At 58.5% G+C, this 18938-nt stretch overlaps 1 protein-coding gene across 4 annotated transcripts in view; it reads right to left on the bottom strand.

Moving 5' to 3' along the window:
• KCNIP3 (potassium voltage-gated channel interacting protein 3) overlaps positions 1-18531 on the bottom strand; it is a 91825-nt gene extending 73294 nt beyond the window's left edge. For 3 of the 4 annotated variants that reach the window (XM_045368838.2, XM_074010970.1, XM_074010971.1), the window contains exons 1-3: positions 18425-18531; positions 9769-9837; positions 5493-5658 (exon numbers count right to left, since the gene is read on the bottom strand). In XM_045368838.2, coding sequence (XP_045224773.1) covers positions 5493-5658; positions 9769-9837; positions 18425-18439 — 250 coding nt within the window. In that variant the 5' untranslated portion in view covers positions 18440-18531. The remainder of the gene's footprint in view (positions 1-5492; positions 5659-9768; positions 9838-18424) is intronic. The other variant, XM_045368839.2, reaches the window with a different exon arrangement.
• Positions 18532-18938: the final 407 nt, after the last annotated feature.

Genomic DNA, 18938 nt, shown 5'->3' with positions numbered 1-18938 from the left:
CTGGTGCTGCCAGCACCTCCCCCCATCACGGTGCCCCCGCGCCATAGATCCTGAGCAACAGACTCGTTTCTCCGTGGAGCAGAGCAGTGTGGTCAAAGGCCAGGGTTCACAGGCTCCTGTCCCCGTCCTGTGCCCACCCCAGAAGCAGCCGGCCTCACGGAACAGTGACGAGACCCACTGAAGGCTGGCTCTGGCACCAGTTGCGCGTTCCAGGGCTGCCCTGTCCGGCGCCGGTGACCCTGCTGGATGTGCTGCTTCTCCCCGCGTCAGAAGAGCAAGCTCAGAGACCAGGGAAACGCGCAAAGGCCCCTCCCTCATCCAGGCCCACTCACCGCACCTCTGCTGCTCGTCTCCAATACTCCAGGCTCTGGATTACAGGCTTCAGATTCCCGTGGGAGAATGTGTCCCCTGCAGGAGGCGGCATGGCGTCTGCTGAACTGCAAGCGGGGGGACGGCCGCTTGGCCATGCTGGGTCCCTCACACCACTCAGACCAACTGGCATCAAGGGCCATCAGTCAGCGAATGACCCTGTGTCCGGAGCTGCGCGCCCCGGCCATAGCGAATAATAATTGAGGATTAAACGCCTGAGCTATATTCATTTCCACCCCACACCTTCTCCCTATCTTTGCCTTTTTTCCCCTGTACTAATACCTCATTAAAGATGGCGCTCTTCCTGCTTCTTCTTCACTCACTTTTCCCGCGCCGGGGAAAATTGTTACTTAATAGCGCAAGCGCAACATGACGTCCCACCGGAGAAACCCGAAACCTGGCCACGCCCTCGGCAATGAGATCATTTCCGCCTTAGCCCAACCCCTTCCCTTCCAAGTGTATATAAGGCAGTGCATTACCGCCATTAAACGAGACTTGATCAGAGCACCGTCTTGTCTCCATTTCTCGTGTCTCTTGTTCCCCAAATTCCCACCCCCTCCTCCAGGGCCTGCTCTGACTATCCCGCGGGCCGGGATAACCCTGTTATCAAGGGGAGCAGGGAGACTCTACCTCAAGTCCAGTGAATTCTCCAGGGAGCCAGCAACACTGCCAGTTACAGTGATGAAAGTCAGTGGGGGCTTCTAGCAACCCCACTGAGGCAGGACCACCAATGACTCAGATCCCTCAGGAATGGGGCTTTGGATCACTCCACCCAGGACTCAGCCAAGGCCCTTGTGGTGGATTAAAGATGGCCACAGATGTCACACTACAACCCATGGAAAGGGGTTAATTTTCAGAAACCCTTGACAATTTGCACCGATCTGACACCTCACTTTGATGTCATGTATCTCGATGCCTCATGACGTCAATTGTATCTTGTATCTTCAAATACACGAAAATTATGTTTATAGATCTTTATATATTAGAGACAAGTTAATTCACCTTTTGTTCCCATACCTTTCTGCTACCCCTTTTTCCCAGGAGCACTGGTGGTGGTGATGATTTTACATGGGGTTGCCCTTGAACCCATGGGAGAATGAGCATCTCCCTGGGACGCACGGGCGGCTGAGGAGGATTTGGGTCTTCTCTCTGGGGGAGGGGCATGTGTGTGCGTGTGTGTACGTGTGCGTGTGTGTGTGTGCATGTGTGTGTGCTCTGTGTGTGTACATGTGCGTGCTCTGTGTGTGTACATGTGCATGTGTGTCTGATCGTGTGTGGTCATGTGTGTGTGCACGTGTGTGTGCATGTGTGTGCATGTGTGTGCATGTGTGTGCTGTGTGTGTGCGTGTGCTTGTGTGTGCATGTGTGTGCTTTGTGTGTGTCTGCACGTGTGTGGTTTGTGTGTGCATGTGGTTGTGTGTGCATGTGTGCGCTTGTATGTGTGCATGTGTGGTTTGTGTGTGCTTGTGTGTGCATGTATGTGTGTGCATGTGTGTGTGCATGTGTGTGTATGTGTGTGTGCACATGTGTGTGCTGTGTGTGTGCTTGTGTGTGTGCATGTATGTGTGTGTGCGTGTGTGTATGTGTGTGTGTATGAGAAATGGCTGCACCGTGTTACACAGAGGGGTGCAGCAGCTGCTAGAGCGTTCCTGCCAGAGTGGTCCAGGATGCCAGGCATCTCCCAAGGCGGTAGGTGGGGCCCTGGCTTCATCCCATTCAGACCTCGTTCTCTGGTCCTCTGGAGTTTCTGTGAACTTCCTGAGGCCTGGAGCAGACGCCTCCTCTTAAACCCGCCTGCCCGGTTTCAACTGTCTGCAGCCGGGACCCCAGGTTATTTGTGGGTGACATTATTATTCCAGTTGAAGAAACCCAAGTCCCACGGCCCTTGTGGGCACCAGGCTTGAGAAACAGGTCTGTCCAGTGTGGCACTGGCCATGCCTCTGGAGAGGCGTCCTGCAGGGAGGGACTTCAGATGCGGGGGAGACACGCAGGGCAGGCCAGAGGCCCAGCTTTTGGGTAATGGAGGAGGGTCCAAGGAGCTTGTAGGCTGGGGATGGGGGGCATCTCCTGGGTAGAGTGGGGCCAGGCTGCCTGTGCTCTGAGTCTCCTGGGCTCCCCTCTTAGAGGCCCCACTGTTGGCCACCTCCTGACTCCATCCTGGAGTCTTCACACCCAGGAGGGGCCACTCAGGGCCCAGCCACGATGCTCCAGCCCTCGCCCAGTGTCTCCAGGCCCCTGGTTCCTGCCCGCTCTTTGCCAACGTTCTACCTCGCCCAAGCTGGATCTTGGCTTTCACTCCCAGCTGTTCCCGACTTGTGTCTCTGGCCCGACTTCCGCCGAATGGAAAAACCCCAGTACAAGGGCACAGTGTCTGGGCCGCCCGCCTCCCACAGGACCCCAAGGCTCAGGACACCGTGCTGGGCCTCCCAGAGCATGCCGCGGGGCTACACTGAATGGGCCCCATTGTTCTTTGCACCCAGAGCCTGTGCAGGCTCCCAAAGAGCGGGGATACCTCGTCCGTCTGCACACGGCGCAGCACTTCACATGCGCACAAAGCCCTCAGTGTGACTAGCCCGCCCTCCTTGCGGGACACACGCGGGACATGTTGGACTGAAGATAGGAGACCCGGGAGATATGGCCAAGGGAGACAAAGGTCACATCGGAGTCCTGGCTCCTCCCTCTGTGAGGTCCCTGGGCCCCCTCCTCCCTCAGCTCCCACCAAAGACGCTCGTCAGGTGGGCACCGTGGAGCTCGGGGCCCGAGCCCCCCCTGCCCCAACCCCCGCTTCTTGTGCCACCTGCTGAGTCATGTGACCTCCCCGAGCTGCCAAGGACGCTTTGGCACATCAGGGAGATGAGCTTCACACTGCTCCCTTGCACAATCAAACAGGCTCTTGGACGTGTCACTCACATCTGCTCCCAGTCCCTGCACAAGGTCCGGTAAACGCGTCCACGCACGGGAGCGAACCCATCGCTGGTGCCCTGGCTCTGTCGCCTGAGTGTGTTTGACAAGTTGTTTGGCAAACGTGTCCTGACAGCTGGTGTGGAAAGGCCCTGCCCTCCAGGAAGCTGCCCTGAGGTAAGGTGGGGCATGCTGTGGTGGGCCATGCAGGGATGGTCCCCCCCAGCCCTGACTTGAACACGCCAAGCCAGCCCCTGTCTCGCCTTCCTCCCCGTCCACCCCACTCAGAACAGCTGCTGCTGTCACGGGTGTGCAGAAAGCTTTGGCAAAGGGTGCACACCAGCCCCAGACCATCCCGAGCCACCTCTGCCTGCCAGAGACAGAGACGGGAGGATGAGGCAGAGCATCTGCAGGACCTGAGGGATGGAGGGAGGGTTCCACTGCAGCACCCCTTAAATACTCGTTGCCACCAAGAAAACCCCGGAAGACTAAAGTGGAGGAAATCTGAGTCTCGCACGACATGAAGCTGTGCCCGTCAGAGTGGACCTGAGCCTCCAGCACATGCAATGGCCACCGTGCTCTCGTCCCCACCCTAAGGGAGAACAGACGCAGAACGGACAGTGCCCTGAAGGTGGTCCTTCCCGGTCGAGCTATGTGTATGTGCTTCTAGTCAACTTATCAAGTTTCTGCCACCTGCAAAACCTACCAGCCCCATCCCCGAGAAGTTGGGGTGCACGCGGACCTCACCCATGCCTTCACAGGTGCCAGTGCTTCCATGGAAAGGGGTTGGGAACAAGTGTCAGCCAAGGTGACAGCATCATAGATGGGTAGGGGCTCTGTGGGGAAGCAGAGGTGGTGGTGGCAAAAGGGAGGGGGCTGGAGTCGTGCTGGGAGCACCATGGAGTGGCGTTTGTGGGTAAAGGACGGGGATCTGGTGCGTAGCGGCCAGTCCCTTTGTGCACAGGCGTGGACCTCTGGCTGTGGCTGTCAGCCACGGTGCCTGCTGTTTGCCCAGACCCCTCAGGTGATCACCTCTATGCATGACCCCCATCAAGCCTGGGAGGCTGGGACCCCTATTGTGCCCATCCCCTGGTCAGGGGACCAAGGTTTCCTGGAAATCACACAGCTAGAGAGGGTCCAAGACAGCAAACCAGATGCAGCTGTCAAAGGCAAGTCGGCACCTTTTCCTTAAAGTCAGAGGCAGACTGTCATACGCACCATGCTCACCTGTGTGATCCCGTGAGTGTGCGTGGTGTGTATGTGCCTGCATGAGTGTGCGTGGTGTGTGTGCGCCTGCATGAGTGTGCGTGGTGTGTGTGTGCCTGCATGAGTGTGCGTGGTGTGTGTGTGCGCCTGCATGAGTGTGCGTGGTGTGTGTGTGCCTGCATGAGTGTGCGTGGTGTGTGTGTGCCTGCATGAGTGTGCGTGGTGTGTGTGTGCCTGCATGAGTGTGCACGGTATGTGTGTGCCTGCATGTGGTGTGTGTGTATGTGAGTATGCAAGTGTGTATGGTATGCCTACCTATGTGTGCATGGTGAGTGTGCAAGCTCATGTGTGGTAGAGGCACCGGCGTGTGTGCACAGGTGTGAGTGGGAGGTGTCTGCGTGTGTGTGTGAGATCGTGGCCCTGTCACACCCGGCAAGCACCAAATATCACCCACGGCGAGCCCAGGGCAGTGATTCCCGCCAGTTCTCTCGTTAACACACCAGAACGCAGGCCAAGACGAAGAGCCGGCACTAATCCTTGGGGTGCACCGAACAGGACCAAGGAGGGGCTGAGGGCGGGGCCTCCTGATCACCAGGCACTGCACACATTATTTCCCTTCTTCAAATGTGCCCTGTGGACAGGTTCCAGCCTGCCTTCTCACGGAGGGCTTACAAAGGATGAAGGAGGTACCCCGGCTTACTCAGGGCGGGAGCAGTGGGCAGGGTGGAGCCTGGTGTGTCGGACTCTGCAGCCTGGCTCTGTCTTCCTAGCCAACTGGAAAGCCCCAGTGTGGTCCCAGCTCTCTGCACCCATGCTCTGTGGGTCCCACTGGGAGCTCAGTGGCCTGTGTGAAGCAGGCACTCAGTGAATGGGGAAGGGTGTGAGTGAATGAAAACACATTTTCAATAGAGACAGGGGCGGTGTGGCCCGGGCTGGCCTTTGAGCCCTCACAAAGGACAGTGCTCAGAACAGATCTCCCCACCCCCACCCTTGACCACAGCCCATCCTGGCCCTACCTGAACCCTGTGGGGCTGTGCTGGACAGGATCCACTTGACCAGGCAGCATCTCATCAAAGCCTGGCGGCTGAGCCTTGGCCTCTGCCACTTGACACCCTCCTTCTTGCTAAGTGGCGTGTGCCCGAGGTCCCCCAGGAGGCTGCCGTCCGATGCCTTTGTCACCTCCTGCAGTAGGAACAGGCAGAGCAGCCCTGAGCCCCAGCTCAGAAGGACCCCTGGAGGGTCCCCAGCTGCCCTGATATCCTAGGTGAGGCCTGAACACCACCAAGGGTTCTCCTTCCAGGGCTGCACGCCTAGTGTGGGCAGGTTCCTTTCACTCTACAACCTGGCTGTGGTGTAAGACGGGACCCCTGGAAGCGGGGAGGACAGGGGTGCAGGGAGGGGTTGTCAGCAGCGATCCCAGACTTGCTCGTTGGGTTCCCCCTTGGCACAGGCCAGGTTGCCAGAGCTGAGCGGCCTTTAGAAATCATGGTCCCAATCCCTCGCCTGCCTGAAGACCAGAGAGGCAAGTGGATCTATACAGTGAGGGAGCCAGGTCCAGCTCCCTCACTCCCCAAGCAGGGCCACTGCTCTGCCTGAGTTTTCATGTTGAGAGAAGCTGAGAGTGAATGAAAGGCTGGGTGGTGACCCCAGGAGGGCTGCGCTGATGGAACCCACCACTGAGGCTGGCAGGGATCTGAAGAAACGGCTCCAGCTATGGACGGGAGAGTGTTGGGAGGAGCGAGCCGTGGGTGGTCATTAAGAGGCTGTGGACCAGCCGGCGCGGTGGTTCACGCCTGTAATCCTAGCACTTTAGGAGGCCGAGGTGGGTGGATCACCCGAGGTCAGGAGTTCGAGACCAGCCTGGCCAGCATGATGAAACCCTGTCTCTACTAAAAATACAAGAATTAGCCAGACGTGGTGGCGTGCACCTGTAAACCCAGCTACTCAGGAGGCTGAGGCAGAGAATTGTTTGAACCCGGGAGATGGAAGTTGCAGTGAGCTGAGCTTGTGCCACTGCATTCCTGCCTGGCCAACAGAGCCAGACTCTGTCTCAAAAATAAATAAATAAATAAAAAAAGGCAGTGGGCCATGAGCCTGAGTCAGTGTGGATAGGGAAAGAACGGCCTAGGGTCATGGTGGAGGCCCCAGGGTGGCAAGATTTGCTCTCCTACCACGTATTTCAGGCCCCCCAATCCTGACATCCGAACTGCCCACCATGCTCAGCTCCCATGCCGGCGGCTGGCCCGTGAAGACCGGAGGAAGGAGGTGCATGGCAGGCTGGCTGCCATTGGCCACACCTCTGTGCACCTGCTGGGTCTAGTTTGCTGCCTTTGGCTGTCCCCTCCTGCTCAGGGTGGCAGGGGGACAGATGTGGCCTGGCCAATTGGACCACAGCCCACCAACAGCCCTCATGCCCATTCTGTCCGTGACGCACTGCCTGAGCTCCAGCTGTGGCACTGGCGCCACCCCACATTCATATGAGCTCTGAGCGGTTGGACTCATTGGCCAGTGAAGAGGGTCACTCGGGGGTGGGTTGGCCGTGCCCTTCCCAGATCACAGGGTCTCGTGTGTGCTACTTTTGCACAGTCCTGAAAAGCATTTGGTTGTTCAAAGTAAATAACAGATGGGCGGGGTTGTCAAGCAGCTTAGAGAGACGCAGCCCCGCAAGACAGCCCTGTGCTAGCTGGACTCTCAGGTGCGAGGGCCAGAGACTGACTCCTGCTGGTATGAACTGGGAGAATTGGCAGCAGGGAGCCCGGGCCAGTCACAGCCTGCAGGGAAGCACAGAGAGCCAGTCCCGGAAAGCAGGCGAGATCAGAGAGCAGCGCCGGACACCGGCCCTGGCCGTGCCCGTCCACACAGAGCCCAGTGACGGGGCTCTGCTGCTGCTGCAAAGTCTGGCCCCTCTCCTGAGGCACGGGCCTGGGACCCCCACGGGTCTCTGCACACTGCAGGCTTCAGTTGAGGGAGGATTCTCCGGGTACTTCACTGGCTCATGGTCCCTGAGGCCCATCCTCTTTTGGGATTGGCAGCCGGCCCACTATTCAGTTTAGTGAAGTGGTCCCCTAGGCCGGGAGATGTCCAGTTCCCTTATCCTGGCTTTTGGGCCTTCCTCAGCTAGGTCCCAACTACCAGTCCTCCAGCTCACAGTCGTCATCCACCCTTCCTCCGACACACCCTTGGCAATAACCCCTGCACGTCCCTCCCCTTCTCCAAGGCTCACCAAGCAATGAGGGGGCTCAGTGGTGCCCAGAGCCGCAGCAAAAAGAGGCACTGGCCATGCTGATGGAGCAGAAAGAGGGGGAGAGCTGGGAGTGGACGGGTGCCTGGGGTGCTGAGGGAAGCTCCCTACATGCACATGCTATGCACACACAGGTGTACACATGCTCACATGCACGCATGTGCACACACATGCACACATACATATGCACACACGTACACATGCTTGTGTGCACACACGCACACACATGCACACATACGTATGCATACATGTACACATGCTCGCATGCACACACGCACACACAAGCACACATGCATATCACACACACATACACATGCTCGTACGCACACGTACACACACAGACATATACACACACACGTCCTGTCAGGCTGGGTCAGAGACGCAGGTTCTCCATTATTCAGGATCTTACTCAGGAGTCTTTATCTTGGTTAAGGAGGGGAGTAGGGGAGAGAGTGGCAGCGGGCGCTTTATTACATCACAAATTCTTTGCCGCAGGCTCTGCACGGCGGGTGAGCAGAGGCCATCAGAAGAAACTGAGGCAGCCGGGGAGCCCCTGGCAGGAGCTCTTTGCTGAGACCCCCAGCCCCGTCTGCGCCCATCTCAGCACAGCACTGGCTTGGCGGGCAAGGCTGCTTCTCGGGGCCCAGGGTTAGTCACAGGGATTCTGTCTTGAAGCCCCAGGCCCAGGTCATGTGGGAGATCCCGTGGGTGTCCTGGGTTCTAGCTCACAGGGCTCTGTCCTCCCAGGAAGGCTGGCTGCACCTCCCAAGTGGATGTCGACGCTGAGCTGAAAGGAATCTTGTCACTACAACCCGCTGTGGTCGCTAACACGATCCCCGTTTTGCAGATGAGGAAACGAATTCCCTGAGTTTGGGACGTGCCGGGCGCACGCTATACGTATATGTATCGTCTTCTGATTCCAGTGTTCACAGGGGCTTGACCACGGGCTTTGCTGCTGACACTGTTTCTCGGCCTGGGTCCCTGGGACACTCTCTGGAGCTGGATGTGTTCTGAAGCCCCTTAGGCACATCAGCAGCCTTCCAAAAGTACCGCTGGGGAGTGCTGTGACGCCCTCCTGGGCAAGGGGGCCCCAGTGGAGAAAGTCTGGGTGGAGTAGTGGGCGGGGGTTCCAGGCCAGGCTCCTCCATCTGGCTGAGGGGCCAGAATCCCACCTGGAAACCCCATAAGGCAGGCCCATGATGGCCACCCCACTGTGTGAGTCAGGCGGTGGGTTCTGAGGAGAAGGGGGCGGGGAGGGCAGGGAGACCCCAGCAGTGGAGCTTGGAAAGCGCTGGGGCCCATCAGGCTGTCGGGGAGGCTGGAGGAGGGAGAGTGACCGGGTCATCCTCATGAATATTTGACACTTGTCTGCCTGGAAGAGGGTCTGACTGAGCTGTCAGGGAATGTTAAATAGCAGCGCAGGCACCCTCCGGCTAGCTTGGGAGGCTCACAGCATGGAAGGGGGGTGTCCTCAGAGGCGGCCCCATGGCCCCTCACCCCACAGTGCCTTGGTGCTGGGAGAGAAGCTGGGGCAGTGATGAGATGGCACATGAATTAGATGCCCCAACGCTGCTGGCAGCCCCAGAGCCTCCCTGCCAAGCCCTGACAGCCCCACCGTGCCCCTACAAGTCTGCTCCCACACCACCGCCTTGGCACCTGCTGTTCCCAGCATTGGACGCTTCTGCCCTGGGCGTTCAAGGCCTCACTCAGGGAGAGCCCCTGCCTGACTACCTAGGCCACCCTCCCACGTGCGCCTCCATCTCAGCCCTTCTTCACAGCACCCAGCCCTGGTGAACTGTGAACCTATCCTACTATTGTGTTTTCTGGTGCATTTTCTGTCTCTCCCCTTTAGCGCGTCAGCTCTGCGAGAGTGACACCTGATGCTCACGTGACCTGTTTTTCCTCGTGACACAGCCTGGCACCCAAGAGATCCTCACTCCCAAAACTCAGCAGTCAAAGAGCAGACGTCAGGTTAGAAAGCGCGAAAGACATGCACAGACGTTTCACCAGAGAGGACGTGCGGATGGCAAAGGCGGCGGAGGAGATGTTACCGTCATCAGCCATTCTGGCAACGCAGAGGAGGACCGCCGTGGGACACCACCATGTGCCTGTCCGAACAGCTAGAACCAAAGATAATGACAACTGAACGCTGCTGAGGATGTGGAGAAACGGAATCTCCCCTGCATTGCCGGTGGAAAAGGAAAACGCCTTAGCCACTCTGGAAAACAGTTTGGCAGCTTCCTATAAAAACCAGACATGCGCTACCACAGAGCCCAGCCACGGTACTCTCGGGCGTTTCTCCTGGAGAAATGAAAAGTTATGTTCAAGTGAAAACCTGTACACAAATGCTCATGGCAGCTTTACTTGGCATGGCCCCAAACTGGAGGCATCCCAATGCCCTTCGATGGGTGAATGATTACAAAACTGCAGTGCGTCCGTACCACGGAATCCTGAACAAGTCAAACAAACAAACCGTTGGAGCACACCACACCTGCGTGAGCCTCCGGAGAATGACGCTGAATGAAAAAGCCAACCCAAAAGGTCACATTCTGTGTGATTCTATTTATATAACATTGTAAAACGACAAAGCGTCAGAAATGGAGAACAGAGGAGAGGGCCAGGGGTTAAGGATGGGGGGAGGTGGCAGGAGGGAAGGGGTGTGGCTCTCACAGGGCGGCAGGAGGGGCCTTGTGGGGACGGAGCTGTTTTGCATCTTGGTGGTGCTGTTGGGTGCCTGAACCTACAGAAGTGATGAAATTGTGGCGAAAACGCACACGGGAATGAGCGCGTGTGAACTGGGAAATCGGATAGGGCTGGTGGTTTGCGTCATTGCGGACACTCCGGTTGTGCTATTGTGTTGTAGTTTTGCAATGTGCTGTCTTTGGGGAAACCGGGTAAAGGGTACATGGGCCCTCTGTGTGAGCTGCTACAACTGCACGTGAATCTACAATGAGCTCAGTAAAGATTTCCATCAAAAAATACTCTCACGCACCCAAAAAGAGGGCGTTAAAAACACAAGCATGCACGAGGCCCTGAATAAATATTCACGAATGATCAAAAGTCCCCGGTGCTCTTCCTAATTCACCCGGGACTCTCCCCTCCCACTCCTGCTCGGTGCCGGCCTCATTTTAATGGGCAACAGAACTGTCATTGTCCATCAGCTTCAGGGGATGGCCAGGGTTGAGTGGCAGAGACCAGTGAAGCCAGAAGATCTGGGCCCCGGGTTCAGGCAGAGTCCCTGGTGGCACACTTGGCAGTGTGGGCACTCAGGGCTGTGTCCCAGAAACGGCCCTAGGCTGGCCCTGGGGACCTGCAGCCTTCTCAAAGGTCACAAGGTTCCCTCAAGGGTAGAGGCTGCTGCTGGGCCAGGCAGGTCCTTCTCTGCCAGTCACCTGGGGGCCGAGATTTGTGGCTCCTGTCTAGCCAGGCAGGCCAGGACCAGGCCTCAACTTCCTTCTAAGTCCTCCTGGCCTGTGGGATGGAAAAGGGATGGCGTGGGTGATGCTCCTGCTGGTGCTGGTGCTGAGTTAGTTGTTTGGAGGGGTTATCTTACTTAATGGTCACACCAACTTTTTGAGGTTCCTTAGAACCTCAAAATTACCCAACGCATCCAACTGAGCCCCAAATCCTGCAGTGGGTTCTAGCTCACCCCCTCTCACGCAGCATGCCAGGGTCCCTGGGGTACGTGTTCTCCTGTTATTCAACAGAGGTAAACCCAACCTGTTCTGAGTCAGCTGCGTCCTGGGGGCTTTGGCCTGAGGTCTCCGGCCCTGGGGAGCTGCACCTACAAGGTGCAGGAGATGACTTAGACTCCGGGCCATCGCACTCTCCAGCTCCCCCGTGCCATCCCCTTTACAAAGGGAGGGCATGGCCTCAGCTCAGAGCCTCAACAGGCCACAGACTGTGGGTGGGAGTTTGTCGCTGCTGCCTTATTTCACGGCAATGTGGTGGTTGCCTTCCACTCCTGCTCCCGGCTTCCCACTCACAGTACTGATTTAAAGATTCCCTTCTAAATGGATTCACTAAAATTCAACGCACGAGTTAATTTAAAGAAAAATAGTAAGAAACAATGGCACAGGTCACAACAGATACAGCAAAACAGTAAAGGCAGGAAGTGTGTGTTTCTCTCTGTGGCTGAGGCTGAGGGCCTGCTCGACTCAGCCAGGCGACCCCCCAGGTCTGAGTGACGGCGGCCTCTCGCCACACAGGCTGCTGAGACTGACACGTGGCTGGTCCACACTGAGACGTGCCCTCCATGTAAACATACACCGGGTTCCAAACGTTTACTTACTAGACTATCAAATAGCACATTAAAAATGCTTTCTATCGATGGCAGGTTGAAGTGATAATCATTTACACTGGGTTTAATAAAACATATGGTTAAAATAATTTAACTTTTTCTTCTTTCTTTACTGTGCCTACTGGCACATTTGAAGGGACATCTGCGGCTTGCATCACGTCTCTGTTGGACAGCACCGGTCTGGATGGTTCTCAGACCTGCCAGCCGGCTGGCTTGGGGCAGCATCCTCCTGGCAGGGCACAGCCGCGGCAGCTGTTCTCTGCCACCCAAGTGCAGCTGGAGTTGGAGCTGCCTCAGAAGGGTGGCCTGGTGGAATGTGCAGGTCAGGTTGGGGGGTGGATGAGGCAGGGGCCACCTGGGGGAGGCGATGGGTGCCCAGGCCCAGGAGAGTGGGCGAAGGCTGAGCCAGGCGGAGGTCATGGCTGGGTGCTGGGGCTATTATGGAGACAGGACCTACTCTAGATGTGGGCAGTGAGGGAGGGGCGGTGGCTCCCCAGTGCCTGAGAAAACTGTCACTGTGGGGACGTAGGAGGCAGGGCTGCCCCCATGCCTTCCTCTCCCCCTGAACACCGTCCAGTCTCTGCTGCAAACACCACACCATCACCCCAGAGTCTCCACACCACAGACAGAGGCTGCGCACTTGGAACAAACCTCCAGGACCTGGACCGGACATTCTGCCTTGCGGCTCCCTACGCTGTAGGTCCCCTGAGAGGCCAGGTGGCCCACAGGGCAGCATCCCACTCCCTGCCCGATGCCCAGCATGGCACAGTTTTGTCCTGTGGAGGCCCATTGGACTGAGAAAATGCAGTCAGACTGTCAGGGGCGTGCCAAGGTGAAACCCTTGAGCTGCCAGTTCAGTCTCCGTGGTTCTTATCAACTGTGCCCCGGAGAAACTCCCAGAGAGCCGTCCAGAGCAGACGTGGCAGAGGTGAGCAGGGGGCACATGGTGGCCTGTGAGAAGTGGGGGTGCACGGCCAGAGGCCAGGCAGAGTCCTGGGAAACCTGCGCTAAAGTGTCCAGGCTCCGTTCCCCAGAGGTGGCGTTCTAGGAGCACATACATCGCTGACTCCTCCCAGATGTCTGCAGACTTAACGGATGCAAAACAGAAGTGAGTGGCTTTGCATGTGCCACCAGGGCCCCTGGGTGTGGACTCAGAGGGCACGGCTAGTGGGGGGCAGGGTAGTAGATCGAAGGCAGGTGGATGTGATGTCCGGCAGCAAGGACAGTGGGAGGGATCTGTGGCCAACCAGTTATGTGAATCCCACACTCTCGCTTCCCAGCTCGGTGACCCTGACAGAGAACCTGACAGCTCCGAGCCTCAGTTTCCTCATCTGCAAAATGGGGGTGACAATATGCCCTCACAGGGTTAAGGGGAAGGCGAGGTGACAAAGCCCCCAGCGGGGGAGGGTCAGTATTCCTCCACCTTCCGATCTCAGGGAGGGTCTGGCTGTCCGAGCCCGCAGCCTGGCATGCCTGGCAGGGAAGCCCAACCTGCCACTCTCAGCTGCCGCACACCAGAATCACGCGAGGAGGCTCCCACCATCCGCCTGCCCAGGGGTTGGATTGTCTGAGGCAGAGAGGCCTGGGCTACTCTGTTCTTATAAAGCTCCTCGGAAGATCTGAAAATGCCGCTTGGAGAATTTGTTTAGAGTGTCTGTCCCTCCAAATAGAAAATTCTTGGCCTTGCCTGAAAGACGAAGGGGGTCTCCCTGTTCTCACCCCCTTCCTCTCTGGGAGGGCTTCCCCGAGGCCGGGACCAGAAGGGGACATCCAGGCTGCTCAGACGTGGGGCTCCCCACCCCCACCCCGTCCACGGCTGCTGCAGTGCGGACTGGCCCACCCGGCATTGCTTGCTGTCGCTGGCTCTATTTCCATCCCTTGGGACAGATGGCAGGAAGCAGTGGTGGGCGTTGTGTCGTGCAGGCCCCGGGGTACGGAATTGGGAAGCTTTGGAGAGCCTGGATTCTCCACCCACCGCTGGGCACAGACAGACATGGGCCAGGCGGCTTGCCTTGTCGGGGGAGCCGCGGTCGTCATGAGTCTGTGAAGACGCAGACACGCACATGTGCACACACACATGCACACACACACGCACACACAGCACTGCGCCCCAGCCAGCCCTCTCACAGCACCAGAGCAGGAGAGCCGGCCTCTCCCCCTGGCTCTGATGGCTCCCACCTTGGCAAGGACAAGCTCCCCGTGCTGCCCGGCAGCGGGGAGGCCACGTTCACCCAGGGGAGAGCTTGAGTTGCCCGTGGCCACATTGCCTCTTGGTGGCCTTCCCAGGCTCTCCCCAACGGCCAGAAGGGATGGCATAGGTATTCCCTTCACATATGGAGGCCTCACTCCGTGCCAGGGGCCAGGCCAAGCCGCTTGGTAAAGGATCACATTTATCTGGGGGTTCTGTGATATTCATACATCCCCCAGGAAAATGAGGGGACAGTGGCACAGAGGAGCTAAGTAACTTGTCAGAGGACACACAGCCGGTGCGTGACGGAGCCAGGACTGAGCCCAGGTCTGCTGGTGCAGAGTCAGGGCTCACAACCAACAAGGCACAGCCATGACACCTCCTGGCTGTGCCGGTCTCCTGGCCGGGGTCCTTCAGTCCCGCACAGTGAGGATCTGGGCTCTGTGCAAGACCCATGGACATTTGTGTGCACATGCGGGGCACTGCTGGCAGTGGCCCTGACTTTAGTCAGTCAGGCCCGTGCCCTCCCACCCTGCACTGCTCATCACAGGGCCTGGCAGACGCTGTGACCACCTCTCAGACCCAGATGGGAAGACTGAGGCCCAGAGAGGGGAGGGCCCTGCCCTGAGTCAGTGGGGCAGAGGTGGGGCTGTCCAGAGTGCCCACCTTGAGAGACGATCCCATGACAGAGCTGGGCACAGGGGCATGTCGCACCGGCAGGAGGGGACTGGGATGCAGGGGACTTGCCCCTTGCCTACCCCGGCACCTGCCCACTGTCCACGTGCTGAAGGTTGGGGAGGGCCAGGGGCATTGGGCAGGCTGGGAGGTGAGGTCAGAAAAGACCACCAGCTGCTTTTCCTGGCTGAGCCTGGCCCAGGCCCAGCCAGACTGATGGAGAGGGCATGCTGGGCAGAGAGGTGAGGTAGCAGATCGGAGGGGGAAGCTGGGCCCACCCTAGTGTGGGACATGCCACCCCCAGCTGCCCTCCCGTCTCAGCTCAGCTGCTCCTTCTCCAACTCTGCGGGTCCCCTTGCTTCTCTCCCTGCCACAGGGCTGCTCTGTGGCCTTCTAGGGCATCAGCTGATCACAGGTGACAGATGCACCTGCTCAAGGGTAACACCAGTCAGCTGGGGCCGGGAGCCCTGGGCAGGGAGCAGCACGGGGCTCGCCCCACTCTGTGCCCTCCCCCAACTCTCAGGCTCCTGCCTGCCCCAGGTCTGGGCACTAGGTCGGTAAGACGTGCTCACTTCTCTCCCCTCTTCTGTTTCACCCTGGGAACTGACAGTGCCTTCTTCCCCACAGAAGCCACGCTGGCTGCTCCTGGAAGTCGCTGGGACGCCCAGGGCTGGGCACGCTGGCTGCTCCTGGAAGTCGCTGGGACGCCCAGGGCTGGGCTGGGGAGGGCTGGTGGGCTCTGAGCCCCCTCTGCTAAGTCAGCAAAGCCGTTCTCTGCCTCCCGCAGAAGGTCTTGATAAGACGAGGCAGCCTGAATTTAGAATGCCGGGGCCCTGTCCTTCCTAGCTCTGGATCCACAGCCCAAAAGTGGGAGGCAACCAGCTCCAGGTCATGTGGCTCCTGCAGGGGATGTGTCCAGGTGGAGTCCGGCTTGTGTCACTCACTAGAGGGCTCAGAGGGCACAACAGACCACCGGCCCAGGGAGTCAGGCGCATGGCTGGGATGGGCCCCTCCTCTGGCATCCGGTTAAAAGCATGCCCTTCTCCTCCTGCGTCTTCTTCCACATCGCCCAAGCCCTAGGGACCTGCTGCGCTCTGGAGTAAGAGCAGGATTCAAATCTCAGCCACAGCTCTTTGTAGCCCGCAGTCTGGGGCAGGCCTCTGTTTCCCCATCTGTGAAGTGGGGATGAGACCAACAGCTGCCTCGTGGGCTGCACGAGAGTCCAGGGACATAATGCAGGAGACAATGGCCCGGATGGGCGCTGGCACCCTAAGGCTCCTGGCCCACAGCCCTGCCTTTCCCCTGGGCTCTCCTGGAGAGCTGAGGCAGAGCCCCTTTCTTCCAGCGCAGCCTGGGGTCTTTTGAAATGTGGGAGCAAATTAGGGCCCATCTGGCACAGTGCCCTGCAACAAGGCTAGAAGCTAGGCAGAAGGGGTTCCTGGTGCACTTGCTGGCTGTGAAGACACCATAGCCCCAACACCGTGACCGCAGCCCCTGCCGCAGAGCCTGCGGGTCTTTCAATCCTTTCTCCTAAGAGCTCATGGAGTCCTGGAGCTGTTCCCTTTCTCTGAGCCTCGGCGTCTAGAATGGGAATGGCAGTGCTCCCCGCCTCCCTCCAGCTGAGAATTCGTGAACGGCTGGGGAGTGTGGGGAGAAGACTGGGGAGCCGGGCAGTCATGGGGCGTCACTGGGGGGCAGCCACTGACCATGACCCTGAGGAGTCAGAACACCTCCCAGCCTGAGCTCTGATTACAGTCCCTGCTGCCACAAGAGACGAAGGTTATTTTTCACCATCTCCCATTGATCTTGATGAGAGACCTAGTGGTGGTTCCTCCGAGGATGACTGTCTCTGCTGGGCCCAGCACCAGAAGCTGTGGGTCTCACTCCCCTCCCTGGCCAGGCCAGTCACAGGAAAGCCGCTAGCAGACATAAGGACAGCGAGACTCACTGGGACCCAGGAGCCAGTTGTGGGAGGGTGGAGGGCAGTGTAGGGCCACAATGGCCAAGGGAAGAACCAGAGGTAAGTGCAGGACTCAGGCCACCCACTCTGCCAGTCTGGCAGGGGCAGGAGTGGCCAAGCTCCCAGAGTGACCTTTGGCAGTTAAGAGCAGCAGAGGAAAGGCAAGGGAGGGGAGGACTGTCCTCTGCTGGTGGTCAGAGCTGGCTGTGTGCACATCTGTGTGCAGCCTGGCTCTGGAAATTCCCATCTCTGAGGTCATGCAGGGTCACGCAATGCATCTCTGCCCGTGGGCACAGTCGCACTGTGTACCCCTGTGCCAGGGTGACAAGAGAGAAGCACATTTTCCATATGCAGTGTTGCCATGCTCAAAGGGCTTCATGCCACCACCTCAGCTGATCCTCTTGGCACCCTGGAAGAGGGAGCAGACAGATCTAGGGCGGCCTGCAGTTTGGGGGCAGTGTGGTCCAAGCCAGCCACCCGCCCATGCTTGGATGCTTGTCCTCACAGGTGAAAGAGGCAGGAAGCCATCTCTTCAGGCCAGAGACACTGAGGTGCCAACCCCGTATCCCTTCTTTCCTACACTCAAGACCCTGATTCTCTCTGGGTCCTTCTGCCCTTTCTTTCTTTCTCCTTCCTGCCCATATGTCAGTATGAGCCCATGTGTGCTGGCTGGAGCTCCAGCAGCCACGTTGCACCTTAAGGTAACCTCAGCAGTGATGCAGAGCGGGCCTGAGACGCTGCTGACCAGGTGGCCTCCAAGCCAGCCTCCACGGCCCCTCTGGACTTCTGCATGACAGAGAGACCCCGCTAACCTTGTTCCAGCCACTGTTACTTGGGGCTTTCTGTTATGAGCAGCCAGACCTGGTCCTGAACGATCCTGAATGCGTGGGCAGCTCACAGGGCAGCAGGCCAGACCTTCCGAGAGTCACCTAGAGGCTGGAAGGCAGCTTATTTCTCCTTCCCTCGTTCCTACTTTAATTCTTCACCCTGCCCTGCTCCCCACCAGTACCTGCTCGACTGTTTCCCGAACTCTGTGCCAGGCATTTTCCTCGTGTTCTCTCTCTGACCTCCCCACAGCCCACTGAGAGGGAATGGGTGGGGGGTGTCCTTGTCAGGGGCTCTGAGCCCTTTGAAACGAAGTGAGCGCTCATTCATTACTCAATTGCTTGATTAGAAGATGCGTCCACTGACCAACTTCCAAGCTCAAGTGACTCCCTCCCAGGCTCACCCCTCCCCCAGCCCTGAAGGCTGTGGGGCCCGGGCTCAGTGTCAGCCACGCTGGCACCTGGCCCAAGGGCCTAACTGAGCAGGGGGCTGACCCCAAGCTCCTCCTCTGTCCAGCTTCTCTTCCGCAAACACTTAAAACCTCTCCCATCCCAAGGCAGCCCCAGGAGTTCAGCCTCCCAGCCAGGACACCCCAACGCCAGCCACGACACCCTAAAGCTCACTTTCCCCAAAGGAAAGTGGAACAAGAGGGGACAGGGGTCAAAGAAAAATGCTTCCTGGTCCAGGGCAACCCCCAGAACCCCCCATTCCTCCCCACTACCCCCCTCTAGAGCAAGACTCCATTCTCCCAGCGCCTACCTTAGCCGGCTGCATCCTGGGTGCCGAAGGGAACTGTTGCCAGTCTCCCCACTTCACAGCCGAGGCAGACAGGACTGCCCAGGCCGGCTGGCAGCTGCCTCATGTTTGCTTGGACCCAGACGTAATTGTCAACGGCGGCTTCTCGCCCTCCCCCTGCCCACCCCTTCCTCCCTGCCGGCTTTTATCGCTCCACCCCTCTGCCTCCTCCCTCCCTCCCTCCCTCCCTCTCTCTCTTCTCTTCTCTCTCTCTCTCTCTGTTTCTCTCTCTCTCTCTCTCCCCCCCCCCCACCATGGCCCCTAATCCGGCCTCTCAGAGTCTGTCGAGCGCCTCTGTCTGGCTCTCCTGGCCTCTCCCCTACCCTGTCACCAGCATCTCTCTGGGCCTCCTCTGCCATCTGCCTCTTTCTCTGCTCCTCGCCTTTCCTGGTCACCAAGGAAGAATGGGGGCAGGGGGTGCGGGGAACTGGGGCTGGGGAGAGGGGCGCTCAGGGCAGGAGTTTCTGCCCCAAGGAGT

Source organism: Macaca fascicularis, chromosome 13 (assembly GCF_037993035.2).
Source record: "Macaca fascicularis isolate 582-1 chromosome 13, T2T-MFA8v1.1".
In the NCBI taxonomy this organism is placed as follows: Eukaryota; Metazoa; Chordata; class Mammalia; order Primates; family Cercopithecidae; genus Macaca; species Macaca fascicularis.
This window is presented reverse-complemented; position numbering and strand designations above follow the sequence as displayed.